The following is a 14,346-nucleotide window of genomic DNA, read 5'->3' as shown; positions in this document are numbered from 1 at the left end:
CGGAAGTACTGCAGGATGATGATCAACTACACTATGGGAAACACATCAAACATGAGAAGCCATTTGGTATTTCACCACCCGGAAAAGCTCAACAATGCAGCTCACAACAACAACATACTGTGAGCTTCAGCTTTAGCCTGAAAGAAAAATTTGGAGCCCCATTTCCACATAACAGTCTGAGAGCAGAAGAAATGACACAATGCATCGGCGAATATATAGCCAAAGACTTGCCAAAGCTAATGTGACACAGAGCCTCAAAGAAGCAGAGTGCATCTGAATAACCACAGATGGGTGGACTCGACAAGCTATTCAGAGCTATATTACAGTCACAGCTCATGTTACAGCCAGCAAATGGGAAAAGAAAAGTTTGTGCAGTTGTTAAAAGAAAAGGTTCAATGCAGAAACATGTTGTTCCAGTCATTTTCTGTAAAGTTTGCAGGTCCTCACAGTTTTGGTGCAGAAACCTAGGAAAAAAGATTAATATCAGTCTAGTCAATAGCTGTAACTAGCTAACCAGTGAAAGAAGAACCAGACAAAAAAGTCAGAGCATTTACAAAGACTGAAACAAAGTCATCGAGTTGTATGAGTGTGTACAAACAAAACTGCTGCAAGCAACTTAAGTGGAACCATGCAAGGACAATGTGAGTTGTGACCGCAAACAAGAGCTGTTGTCCACGTTATCAAATTGAATTGAATCTGGAAAGCCCGTACAACAAGGGTAAATTGAAAGAGAGGAAGCGGCATCAGACGAACAGAGCTCGGTTGAGCGATGTGTGTACACACTCAAGCAGACTGTCCAGGCTGTCAGTGAAGTTGCTAACCTGCACATAACAAATATGACAGCAAAATACTGATGTGGCAGGAATTCTGGGATCAGTTTGAAACTATCATTCATGAAAATAGGGAGCTGAGCAGAACTTAAATGCTTGCATATCTCAAGTCATATCTTGTGGATCCAGCTGCCAGAGTCATTGCAGGGCTAAAAATAAGAGTGACATAAAGATGATGCCACAGCCATGCTTAAGCAGAGATTGGGAAGAAAAGATCTAGTTGTGAGTGCACACATGGCTAAATTGCTGAACTTGACTCCAGGTAAAAAATCTTCAGACATCTCTATGATGAGTGTGAAGTACAAATTGGAGTCTTGGAGTCACTGGGAGTGGTTTCAGATACATGAGGAATGCTGTGGCCCATATTACTCCAGATGATCCCAGACGATCTTGCTCTTTCTTACACATGACATTCAAAAACATTCCTGCAACAAGAAGTTGCAAGCAAAAAACATGCCATGCACTTAAACCCTAATAATCAGTGCAGTCTGCTTACCTGTACCACTTTAAAACAGATTCAGAAGTGGAAGATTCAGAAAAGCATGAGCAGCCAAAACTCTCCCCAAGGGAGTTTGTTCAGTGACAGTTGTTGTGTCACAAGCCAGAAATCAGAACTGTGTACAGATGATACAATCACAATGCAAAAGGAAAAACTGAAAAAAAAAAAAAAAAAAAAAAAAAGGGGGGAGATGTTTTGTGTGCCCAGGTCAACAGCATGTTGCCAAGTTCTGTTGAATTAAGGGTGTCACACGCAGCGCGTGTGGACAGAGACACCACTTCATGCTGTGTGATAAAAGTTAACAAACTGATGCTGTCATCTCTTGGTGGCTCCCCACACAGTAAAAGATAAGTATATAGTCCCTCTACAAAAAGCAACCGCATGGGCTGAAGGAATAAAGGGGAAGAAGGACAGAGACAGCCAGCAGAGCGTTGTCCTGGAGAAACAGGTAAATGCACTGGGATTACCGCTGTGAAAAAAATGAACTCCACACTTTTGGTAATGACACATCAAAGACAAAAGAACACAGCGCTGTAAAATTAGTTCTGTAAAATGTTGCAGACAAAGACAAAAATGTTGCAATTGAAGTTGCTGAAACACCACAGGTAGGTTCTGCCATCATGCAGGTTCCTGAAAAACAAATCTGTATCCTGTGAAAAGGGGGATGCCATCAGCAGATGTTTCAGGCAGCAGCAGACGACTACTGGAAAATCGAAGCTGGCAGAGTACAAGGACTATCAGACTCCCCGATTGCCATAGAAACATTTTTTGGCTGGACAGTCATGCATGACTGATGGTCAAGCATGAGTGCCGTTTTGTGCATGAAGACTGGCACGGAGGAAACCACACAGGTTTCAAACCACCTACGTGCATTCTAGGGAGCAGAATGCCTAGACATCTCCAGCAAAGGTGAAGAACAAAAAAGAGCCAACAAAGCTTTGACAGGTCAGTCAGGGTGATATGATTTGCAGTTACCATGGCACTAAGATGCACTGGAACTCCCAGACAATCTGAGAATTGCCAAGAAAAGATTTAAAGGTCTGAGAAGAAAACTGGAAAATGATGTGACACTTTTCAAACAATTTGATAGAGAATCTTCAACAAGGAATGTGTGAAAGCATCCCAGAGACCAAAACCACAGGCATGAACTGAGGCTACAAATATCCAGTACCACTTGTCACATCATGCTGTAATTAGGGGAAAAAAACGGCCGAGTTGAGAGTTGTTTTCAATACTTGTTCACAAGTCCGACCATCCCTCAACAACAGTCTGCTCACCTGACCAAATCTGAACCCCGACCTCCTAAACATCTTTGTGAGATTCAGACTGCATCCAACTGCATTCACAGCAGCCATCACAAAGGCTCTACAAAGACCAACAAATATCCATTGCTGATAAGGACAGAGACACTTGAAGATTCCCGTGGCTTACAGGACACAAAATCATAGACCTGGAGCTATTCCTTGATGCTGCCAGCCAAGCCTCCAACCCCAGGGGGTTGTTGTATCTTTAGTTCACTGACACAGTAATTTATGCAGTTATTCATATAGTTAAAAACATTTAAAAAGAAGTTAAGAAGAAGACGGATGAACATGAGAGGGATGGACCACCTTCAAAAGTATAGAAGTTTGTGCAAGTATCTCAACTAATGGGAGGAGGTTTACTGTACACTGGTCAAGTCATGCTTTTAGTAAAATATGTCACTCAGATTTTACTAAATTCCACAGAGGGAAAAGCGATATATGGCTTAGACTTTTACTTTATTGATCCCAATTTGGGAAATTCTTTTGTTGCAGTAGCAGTTTAAACATACACATGAACATAAAATATATACAATAAAGAAGGATAAGGATGAGAATAAAAACTAAGAGAAAAAGAATGTTTTCAAAAAATATGACTAAGCAATTGTTAAAAATATAACTAAACATATAAACAAGAATGACAGCCATTGTTAAAAATATGACTAAGCATAACTGAAGATATAGTTATATAATATGTATTATAATTTATAATACATATTATTTAATAATAATAATATCATAAAAATACAATTTAACTAAGTATATAAACAAGTATTAACAGCAGGTCGTAAGAGAGAGAGAGCAAGCCAGAGCTATAAACTAGAAAAAATATGTGCAAGTTGCAGATGATAAATAAATGTAGACAATAAACAGTATGCGCAATATTGCAGTAGTGCCAATAATATGTAACACTGAATATTGGGGTTTGTGAGGTTGGTAGAGATTAACTGTTTAAAATACTGTTGTTCAGTGTGATGGCAGGAATGTTTTCCTGAAGCGGTCCTTGTGACAGCGGAGCTGGAGCAGTCTATTGGAGAAGGAGCTCCGCTGTCTGTCCACGAGGCGGTGAAGAGGATGTTCAGGGTTATCCAGGACGGATAACAGTCTGTCCAGTGTACTCCTCTCCACCACCGCCTCAAAGGTGTCTAATTTGCAGCCAATAATGGAGCCGGCCTTTCTGATCAGTTTGTTTGCACTCCGAGGTATTTCTAATTCACCACCACTGTGACATGCTCCCCCAGAATACGCAGTGGTTGTGTGGTCGTCCTGTTCCTTCTGAAATCAATCACCATCTCCTTGGTCTTGGCCATGTTAAGCAGGTGATTTCTAAGGTGATTTCTACCAGACCATTCCACAAAATTGTTCACCACTGCTCTGTATTCCTCCTCTCCATCCTTTACACACCCCACCACCGTTGAGTTGTCGGAGAATGTCTGTAGGTGGCACAATGAGGAGTTGTACTGGAAGTCTGAGGTGTATAAGATGAAGAGAAAAGGAGACAAAACAGTCGGTGGTGCTCCTGTACTGCTTTCCACGGTCTCAGGCAGAACATCTCCCAGTCGAACAAACTGTGGTCTCTCTGTCGGGTAGTAATCCAGGAGACTGTGGACGCATCGACACCCATTATTCACAGCTTCTCACCCAGGAGCAGCAGCTGAATGGTATTAAACGCACTGGAGAAATCAAAGAAAGTGATAGTCACAGTGCTGCCGCTACAATCCAGGTGGGAGTGAGCACGCTGCAGCAGGTGTATGATGGCGTCGTCCACACCCAGTTGGTAGGTGAACTGTATAAGGTCCAGTGATGATTTCATCTGCAGTCGGAGGTGGACCAGGACCAGCCTCTCCAGCACCTTCATCATGAGTGATGTAAGGGCAACGGGTCGGTAGTCATTAGGGCCAGATGGAGACTTCTTCTTTGGAACAGGAAATGCACAGGACGTCTTCCACAGCACCTGGACTCTCTGCAGGCTCAGGCTGAATAGGTGTCCCAGGATCACAGACAGCTGGCTGGCACAAGTCCTCAGGACTCTGGAACTAATGCAATCAAGGCCAGCAGCCTTGCCCAGGTGCAGCATTTCCAGCTGTCTTCTTACCTGGCACGCAGTCAGGCAGGGGATGGTGCTAGTGGAGGGAGTGCTGTGGGAGATGGTGGGAGATGTGGGAGTCGAGTCCAAGGGAGGGATCACCCTCTCTTGGACTCCCACCCAGTTGAGTCCAAGGGGGTTGAGGATTGGAGAGAGAAAGCTTGGGCTAAAGGGGGTTATAGAAGCCATTGTGGACAGTAGTGGGGTGTGAAGGGGCAGGGGAATGCAAGGCCACTCCTGGTTGTGAGCTAAAACTGCTGAAAGTGTTTTGCTCATTGGCCCTCTCAAGGCTGCTGGCAGCTGGTCTGTCTCTTGCCTTGAGTCCCGTGATCTCCATCACTCCTGTCCACAAATCCTTCATTCTGTTCTGCTGGAGTTTGGCCTCCAGCTTCCTCCTGTAGGCATCTCTGCTCTGCCTCAGCTTCTGCCTCAGCTTCTCCCTCAGCTTGTGCTGAACACTCCTCAGTTCTTTTTTTGTCCCCTGACCTGAAGGCTTGTTTCTTCCTGTTTAGCATGACTATTCAGTTCACCATGATGGTGATCCAGGCCTTGTTGGAAAAGCAGCGTACAGTCCGGGCTGGCAGTATGGTCTGTTCACAGAATTTGATGTACTCTGTGATATGCTCTGTCAGGCTGTTGATGTCCTCCACATGTGGCTCACACAATACATTTTAGTCTGTTGTCTCAAAGCAGTCCTGCAGTGACTCATTAGCCTCCTGAGTCCACCTCCTCACTGTCCTCGTGGACACAGGCTGCCTCTGGACAAGAGGGACATTCTGAGGCGTTAACAACACCAGGCTGTGATCAGCTCTGCCTGGGGGGGAAGGCCTGTCCCCAGTAATGGCTACAAACACGTTTGGTTGCTGCGTTAGTAGCTCTGCTACAGTGGAGTGGATGATGTCACATGCTGCTTGCCTGTCTGCCTTCGGAGGGATGTAAACAGTGATCACGATGGCGGATATGAACTCCCGAGGCAAATAATAAGGCCACATCACCACAGCTAGCAGCTCAATGTCTGGGCTACAGAAACGTTCCTTAATGGTAAAATGTCCTGGATTACACCACTTCTCATTCACAAACAGCGCAATCCTTCCTCCCTTCTTCTTACCGCTCCGAGCTACGTCTCACTGCCCTGACACAGCTGAAGCTGGGTACCTCCACGCTCCAGTCAGGGATGTCAAGGCCATTAGGCTGCACTGTCGGTATTCCCAGTGAGTCCTGACCAGTGCAACAAGCTCGTGTCTTGTTTGCCAAGGAGGTCACGTTCCCCGTGTTGATCACCAGAGTGGACAGTCTGTATCTCCATGCCTTCGCCCTCTTCATCTCGTCCGGGACTAAAATCCTCTCTCTGGGCGGCAGCGTGGGTTTACACAACACGATCAGCTTCTTGCATGTGTGGACAATTCCCCCACTCCTTTCTGTATGGCTCTCCATTACGAAGAGTGTAAAAAGTAACAGGGGGGCCACCAAAATAGTTGTAAAACTGCACACAAACATCCATCCATGTCTATCCAGACTCATAATATACAGTGCTGCTTGAAAGTTTGTGAACCCTCCAGAGCATGGTTACTGTTTTTGTAAAAAACATTAAAACAACCTTATTAAACATACATCCAAATCCCAATTTGTAAAGCACACCTTCCAAATAATGGACACACACACAAAAAGAAATATATTTTCATTATTTAATTCAACAAAGGTGGTTTATTTCACAAAAACAGAAAATTTAACATGTGCAAAAGTATGTGAACCCTTTTATCAGTAGCTTGTGGCTCCTCCTTTTGCAGGCATTACTTCAATGCCTTCCGTAACCACTAACTAGTCTCTCGCATCTGCTTATAGGGATTTTGCCCACAGAGTCGCCCAGGTCCAGAGGCAGAAAAGCAGCCCTAGACCTTCACATTTCCACCACCATGCTTCACTGTTTGGAGGAGGTTCTTTTCTTCATATGCAGTGTTGGCTTTTCTCCAAACATGGTGGTTTTGATTGTGACAAAATAATTCTATTTTGGACTCGTCTGTCCAAAGAATGGACTTCCAGAAGGCCTCTGATTTGTCCATGCGCTCTCTGGCAAAGTTGAAACAGGCAGCTTTGTTCTTTTTTGAGAGCAGAGGCTTCCTTCTAGCAACCCTCCCATGAATGTCATGGCTATTCAATTTTCGTCTGATTGTAGATGCACGCACATTTGACCCAGATGTTACCAGAGAGGTCTGCAACTCTCTAGAGGTGATGTTTGGGTTGGCCTTCACCTGATTTCTTATTTTTCTGGTGCTTCTGAGTGATAGTTTTAATGGCCGTCCACTTCTAGGCAGAGTTGCTATCATGTTGAAGGCCCTCAATTTGTAAATTATTTGTCTTACAGCGGATGGATGCAGCTGGAATCTTTTGGAGATGGTCTTATAGCCCTCCCCAGACTAGTGGGCTGTCATACCCTCTTCTTCATGTCCTTGGATATCTCCTTTGCTCTCTGCATTGTCGATTTGTATGGGACCACAGTGGTTTGGTTGGTTTCCTCTCTCTTTTAATTAGCCAAACCCATTCCCAAGGATGTCCTATTTCATTGGTCTGCTTAATAGATTAATTAAACACCCAAATGTGTTTCATCTGAGTCTGTTACCTGCTTGACTTAACCAATGCAGCTGGGGGTTCACTTACTTTTGCACATACACTAATTCCATGTTTCATGTAGGTTTTGGGCTACTTAAACAAGTCCCACTAAATAAGTACATGCAATTGATAAACACATATCTGACATTTCATACATAAAAACTGGTGATGATGAAATAAGAAAATCACAGTAAAACAACAGAAACATCTAAACTGCTCAAGGGGTTCACATACTTTCAAGCAGCACTGTATGTAGTGCATGCCTGGGGGGACCAATGAGGGGGTCAGCAATTGCATCAGGGTAGCTATGGCCCCCTCTGGGCAGCGCTCTAGAGGTGGGCACCCAAGATTAGTGTCACCAATTCACTATCCAACCAAATGTGAAATATGATCACAATCTCCCCCTCTGTTCCTCAGTTACAGAGTTGAATAATGTCCAAAAAACGTTTTTGCAGAGCAGTATGATGTCACAGTTAACCTTTGACCTTTCGTATATAAAATGTCCTCTTCATCACTTTATCTAATGAGACACTTGTGTTATTTGACATTTCTCATAATGTATGCATTATTGAGTTATAGCCAAAAACAGTGACTTTGACCTTTGACCACCAAATTGTAATCAGATCATTCTTGAGTCCAAGTGAAAATTTTGCTCCAATTTTGAAGGAATTCCCTCAAGGCGTTCCTGAGATATCATATTCAGCACACAAGGAGGGACAGACAACCTGAATACATAATGCCTCCGGCATTGGCTGTTGCCAGCACGGAGGTATAAAAAACAGAAGACTGTGGTAGACAGCAATGCAAACCAACAGTTGAATATCTGGAGAAAATACTGTGTCTGACCATTATAATTACTAATCCTGAAAAAGAATTAGTTTTGAGTGTAAAATCATGAGGGAAAATTACCAAAAGCTAAAGGTCATTTCTGATAGAACATAGAAAATTAAGAAGTGGGCAGGAAAAAGTATACTTTACTGAGGGAGTCCAGTTGTCTGAAGAAAATCAGAAATACTGCACACTGTTCTACTATTCTGTGGCCAACAAACTAATCAAAGAGCAAAACAAACCAGATCAGGACCACCTCCATCTGGACTGAACGAAGCTACAGGAGACAAAGCAACACATAAGATAATGAGTGTTTCATTACCTGGTTGCCCCCCATCCTGTGGCAAGGTCCTATTTCCACGTTGCCTCCATTGGTGTGTCCCATACTATCAATACAGTAACTCGTCTCAAAGCCCCGAATCTACGCACACGTGGATAGGATGCACACACACACACACACACACACACACACACACACACACACACACACACAACTTTATGAGACATGATATTACACAATATGGTACATACAAGCCATCTAACAATCATGAAAGAAACTGTAACTGAACATGCTGTGCTTGCTTATGCGTGTTTGCCTACCTCCCCCCATTCTACATTTTTTGGAGGCAGAGGGTAGTGCAGTGGAATGTCATATGCTATTTCCTCCATGAACCACTTGAAGCTCTTGCATCGATGTTCCTCCCTGACAAAAAAGGTACACCAAGCAATTGATTTAGAACTGTGAACTTGTTTTACTTTGAGCTAATAACCAGTGTTTCCCACCAATTAAGGAGACTGTGGCGGCCCTCCACAGTCTCGTTTGGGCCCGCCACAGTCTCGTCCCCCCCCCTCGCTTTCCACCCTCCTCCCCACCTAAAAAATAATAATAATAACCAGATCCGTCAGTCAGCCGATTACACAGCTGTAGCCTACTCTACTCTATAGCCCGCGAGCGAGAGCGCGCGCGTGAACACACACGCACGCGCCAACAGGTCGCGTTCATAGACGGTCCTACTGTCTGCTGCATTTGGCGCGATCCGGCGACACCGCATCCATACAGTCTATGATCCATACATGACAGCAGGCCGGGACGGCATTTCAAGATTGTGTGAGGTAAGTTGGTAAAACTTCTCTTTTGGGCAGGTATCAAGTTCGATAACGGAGCAGTGTTGGCCATGTTGCTGATCTCATTGCACCAGTCAACTTCTAACATACCAAACAGAGTCTAACTTTCCGCTATCCCTGGTCCTGATTTCCCGGTAGCTAGCTACTTGTCCGCTATTTCTCCCTCTCCCGCTCACGCTATTTCTCTCTCTCATCCCTCTGTCGTTTGTGCTCTCTCTCTACCCGTTTATAAAAATTAACATGAAATTAATTATTTAATATCTCTCGTCGGCGAGAAAGAAAAAGAAAAGAAAAAGAAAAGAGGGATCCGACAGCGCTGAGTCAGTGACTCTGCCACAGCCTTATCGGTGAAGAGGGGTGAGGTTATGGCTTAAAAGCTGTAGCGGAGCCGGCGGGGGGGCAGAGGGTGCGGCTGCCCCGGGCCCACGGTTATGAGGGGGCCCATCGCAAGGCTGATGCCGAAAAAACAAAAAGGGAAAGTCGGTCTCTTACTGCTGTATTTGTAAAGATATAAGTGTAAAAAAAAAAAAACGGGGAGAAAACAGTCTGAATCAGAGCGTTTCTGAAGATTAAGAGGACATGCCACCTCTCTTGCACTGTCTGGCGATCTCTCTCTCTCTCTCTCTCTCGTATGTTCTTAAGGATGATACCAACTTGTTATGTTCATATACAGCAATTTATATTACATTCAGTGGTCTCAAAATGCCCTAAAGAGGTACATCAGGCTTGAAAACGTACACACACACCCAACCCCGAGGGTCAGAGACCCTCCCACCACAGTCTCCTAAAATCCTGTGGGAAACACTGAATAACATATTAATTTCAGAACCAATTCTAAAAATAAAGGGAGGAAATGCCTCAAATTTCATCTCATTTCAAATGTTAAGAATCTTCTGTGTCTGTACAGCTGAATTTAAGGCTGAAGACCTGCTTTTGTGTACATTTCCCCACTGAAATAACAAGACCTTTCATTTGATCTCCGATTTTGTCTGGCCTAAAAATCACACTCTGTACAGGGGCCTATAGGTGGGTAACTGGTAGTAAAATGAGAAATTCACAGATATGGAAAAGTGTGATTAAGTAAGACAAAAGAAAAAAATGTTTAAATACAACCCCAATTCCGAAAAAGTTGGGAGGCTGTGTAAAACGTAGATAAAAACAGGATGCAATCATTTCATATCATTTATACAATCATCCATTTCACAAAGTGGTGAACCTCACCCCATCCTTGCTTGTGAACGTGAAATGTGCCTCTGGTGTCACATTCAAAATAAGCCTATATCACAAAAATCAATGATGTTGATGAGATAAACATTAACTATGTTGTCTTTCCACTGTTTTCAATTGTATATTTTTTTTTTTAAAAAAAAAGGATTGGCAGACTATCATATCCTGTTTTATTTATGTTTTACACAGTGTCCAAACTTTTTTGGAATATTCAAAATAAATACAAAGCATGCATATTTTGTTGTATGTATTGTTATACCTGAAGCGTTTAAGCTCACTGATGTCTCCATAGGCTAGAGTGAGAGTTTCGGGACGACTGGCGTAGAAGTAATCTTTATATTCATCCCACCATACCTCCACAACACGAACATAGTTCTTCAAACGCACGCACACACACACACACACACACACACACACATACACACAGACACAGACACAGTATTATGAGTCATATGACATGACACATAACTTTGCATTCAGAGCATTAACATCATTATGATTTTATCTACTCTACCAACCAATTGTATTTAGTTAATTACACATCATAATATACTGTGTAATATATAATGTTTTATGTAATTTTTCTTCCTGACCTCTTACAGAGCAGACACTTATCCTGCTCTACGTTGCTTACATTCTTTTGCAGATATCCTTGTTTTTCCTGCGAAACATTTTGGAAAATGTATCCAGTATACTTACAAATCATTAGGACTTAAATTTATGAAAGAAACAAAAGGCTAACATATAATGTGGTATTTTACTTGATTTTATGCATTCTATGTAGTCTATTTTTAACTTTATTTTATTACTATTATTCAATGGATTTTATTTTCCATCTTATGTCATAAAATTCTATTTGTTGTATATTTATCCTTATTCTATCTTATTTTTACTACTATTTACAGGTGGGTTTATTCACCATCGTATTTTACATTAGATTAGATTAGATTCAACTTTATTGTCATCATCAGAGTGCAACACAGAGACAACGAAATGCAGTTTAGTATCTACACAGAAGTGCAAATAGTCATAATATCCAAAAAAATATATAAATACATGTAAATAGTGCAAATGGCATGAAGTATAAACATTTTATATTCATTTTCTCTTGTTCTCCTGGTATGTTCATTCTATGTTTATGTGAAGCACTTGGTCCATGTGATTTCTTTGTTGTAAAGCACTTTGAGCTGCATTTCTTGTATGAAAGGTGCTATTCCATTAAAGTTTTTTATTATTATCGTTATTATGATAATGTGTTGACATGGGTAGACAGCATGTACAATGTCACAGCACAGCTGAAAAGTGCTACACTGGCTCTAAAACTGTATACCTGGGCCCAGATGAATGAACAATGCAGACACCATTTCCCACATATAAAGTGGTGTTTATGAAAGAAGAATGCGCACACTTCAAGCAGACTTCAGATCTAGTGCAAACATGCTTTCTTACTAGGGTGATCAGGGGGTGATATAATAACTTTGCAAAAAGGTGAGAGATGCCATATAATAACAAAACGTTGTTTATCGGTTTTACTGATCGTATGATTTTTTTGCATATACACAGAGATCTGTAAAATGTTATTGAGAGAGGCACACTTATAAATATAATGTTGACTAATTACTTTTTGAGGTCAACTTTACATTGGAGGAATCATTTTTTTCCTGTTAATGATCTTTACATCTTATCCTATATTATTTAGATCTCTGGGAAGTATGTTTTGATATGAGTGCTATAAAATAAATCACTGATTACACCGCTGACCTTTAATTATGATAATTAAAATATCACCAACTGACAGGTCTAAAGAGATGTGAAATTGGTACAAGTATGCAGTATATAAGCAGTGATTAAGTGGCCAAATGTGCAACTGGAAATGAGGCTTGCACATGTGCTCACTTCCACAATGAACAAGATTAATACAACAGAACAATGCTTAAATAAAGCTTTAGAAATTTTTTTTGGTCTTTGTACAGAGTTGTAGTCCTGACTCTACGTAGAGTTTTATGCATCTGGCTCCAAGTGTTTCAAAGCATGAGGTATTCTACCTTGAGAGTGGGTGACGATCCAACATGTGCAGGTGGAGGGTTGCCTTGCCATCCCTGAAGTCTGTAGATATGGCCAACTCGAGAACATGGTACAAAGAGCAGTTGGCCACCACACTGCCAGATCTACATAAACACAGAAATTTTGAAAAACCCAAGGTGAATAACACTGTAAACCCTGTTAAATGATGTGTGTGAGGCCATCACTGTGTATAAACTGGACTTCTACCTTGTATGATATTTCAAAATTCTCTCCTCCCCATATCTGCAGCCCTGGGTCATACAAACCCAGCTCAAAGAAGAAGTCTCTCTCTATAGCAAAGAGACCACCTGCCATGGCTGGAGACCTGCAGGTATAAAGACAGACACACACATCCACAAACAGACATACAGATACATACTCAATCAGTGTGTAGCTCAACATTGTTCTTCACATTAAAATTTAGTCTGTTTTTCAGCTATCTGTGAAAATGAAAAAATCACATCATCTATTCTTTTCAGCTTGGTCTCAAAATCAGACATGAAAGAGTTAATTTCTGTCCAAACAGTGGCATCTACATCACCTTAACTTAAAGCAGTCAGACATTCAGTTACTGTATTAACAACAATGAGAATACAGAACACATGAGATCAGAATGACAACCACAGTCCAAGATAAATAAGAAATGAGCGAAAGCAAAGCTGAGAAAAAAAAGACAGAGAGGAAGACATGATTAATGACAAGTGATTGGGGAAGGTGAAGGTGCCCCATTCCAAACCCATTTCATACCAGAAGCTCTCCAGTAGACCCAACACTAACCCATCACTCCCACGGCTTTCAAATTAAGACCCAGTCATTTCTCACCAAAGGCAATGCTGTCATATGTTATGTCACAGCCCAAGTCACTGTAGTTCAAATGGGCTAAAAATATGGAAAAACAGGGAAGAGAAATGATTTGCTAAATTGGCCTTATTCACTGCACACCAAAAACATCAGACACTTACAGTAAGAGTAGAAGCTGTAAATTCCACTAAATTAAGCGAACAGGGTCTACAACACATTGCAGTGAAGCACCAATAGTAGAAATATTAAAGCACAGAGGCAGTCAGCAGACAGGACAACAGTAAGCTACTCCCTCTCCCCATCACGTTTGGTTGATTTAGTTGCTTAGTTGTGATATGCAGCAAAGGTTAAATTCATTTTATTATGTGTACAAAATATGAATCTCCAAAGAGTTGGTGGTACCCACAAACCCTGCTTTAAATATTTCTCTTTTTGAGGTTAATTTAGGCAGTTCTATTGAATGAGGTGGTTTTCTCTATTTTTTTGACCACTTGGTTTATGATTAACATTTCTTCAAATTAGCTGATGTAGTAATGTCAAGCACATCATTAGAATATTTCATGGTTAGCTGGAATGTGTTTGTCTTTTGTGTTGACCCTATCCAGATCAGTCAGGTTTTCTGTACCTATATGGCTCAGTATGAGTTTTTCTGAACGTTTTTTCTCCGTCTCCAAGAGGAACTCTCTTCCAGAGCATACTCCAATCCCAGGCTCCTCTAGCAAAGCCGTCCTTGTCTCCTCCACCCTGGGGCTCGATGGTGAACTTCTGGCCATGGATGGAGTCAATCAGAGGTACCGTACACACCGTTCTGATGGAGTGGGGGTGGGGCCATGCATACAAGATACATGGGGGGAATACGTGTAGGGGTGGTGTACATGCAGCAAACAAAAAAAAAAAAAAAAAGGGCAAATACAGACAGCGGTGTCATTGAAAACACAAAGACATGGGGTGGGGTGTCCGAGCAAGACATATAACAGG

At 42.0% G+C, this 14,346-nt stretch overlaps 1 protein-coding gene across 4 annotated transcripts in view; it reads right to left on the bottom strand.

Moving 5' to 3' along the window:
- Nucleotides 1-14,346, bottom strand: part of galnt7 (UDP-N-acetyl-alpha-D-galactosamine: polypeptide N-acetylgalactosaminyltransferase 7) — a 45,763-nt gene that overhangs the window by 6,568 nt on the left and 24,849 nt on the right. For 3 of the 4 annotated variants that reach the window (XM_076729210.1, XM_076729213.1, XM_076729212.1), the window contains 5 exons: nucleotides 12,775-12,892; nucleotides 12,549-12,671; nucleotides 10,763-10,878; nucleotides 8,752-8,854; nucleotides 8,474-8,572 (listed from right to left, as the gene is read on the bottom strand). In XM_076729210.1, the coding sequence (XP_076585325.1) occupies nucleotides 8,474-8,572; nucleotides 8,752-8,854; nucleotides 10,763-10,878; nucleotides 12,549-12,671; nucleotides 12,775-12,892 (559 nt within the window). Of the gene's footprint in view, nucleotides 1-8,473; nucleotides 8,573-8,751; nucleotides 8,855-10,762; nucleotides 10,879-12,548; nucleotides 12,672-12,774; nucleotides 12,893-13,993; nucleotides 14,177-14,346 lie in introns of all 4 variants that reach the window. The other variant, XM_076729211.1, reaches the window with a different exon arrangement.

This window comes from Chaetodon auriga, chromosome 4, assembly GCF_051107435.1.
Source record: "Chaetodon auriga isolate fChaAug3 chromosome 4, fChaAug3.hap1, whole genome shotgun sequence".
Taxonomy (NCBI): domain Eukaryota; kingdom Metazoa; phylum Chordata; class Actinopteri; order Chaetodontiformes; family Chaetodontidae; genus Chaetodon; species Chaetodon auriga.
Note: the sequence above shows the minus strand (reverse complement) of the source record. Positions and strands in the feature narration are given on the sequence as shown.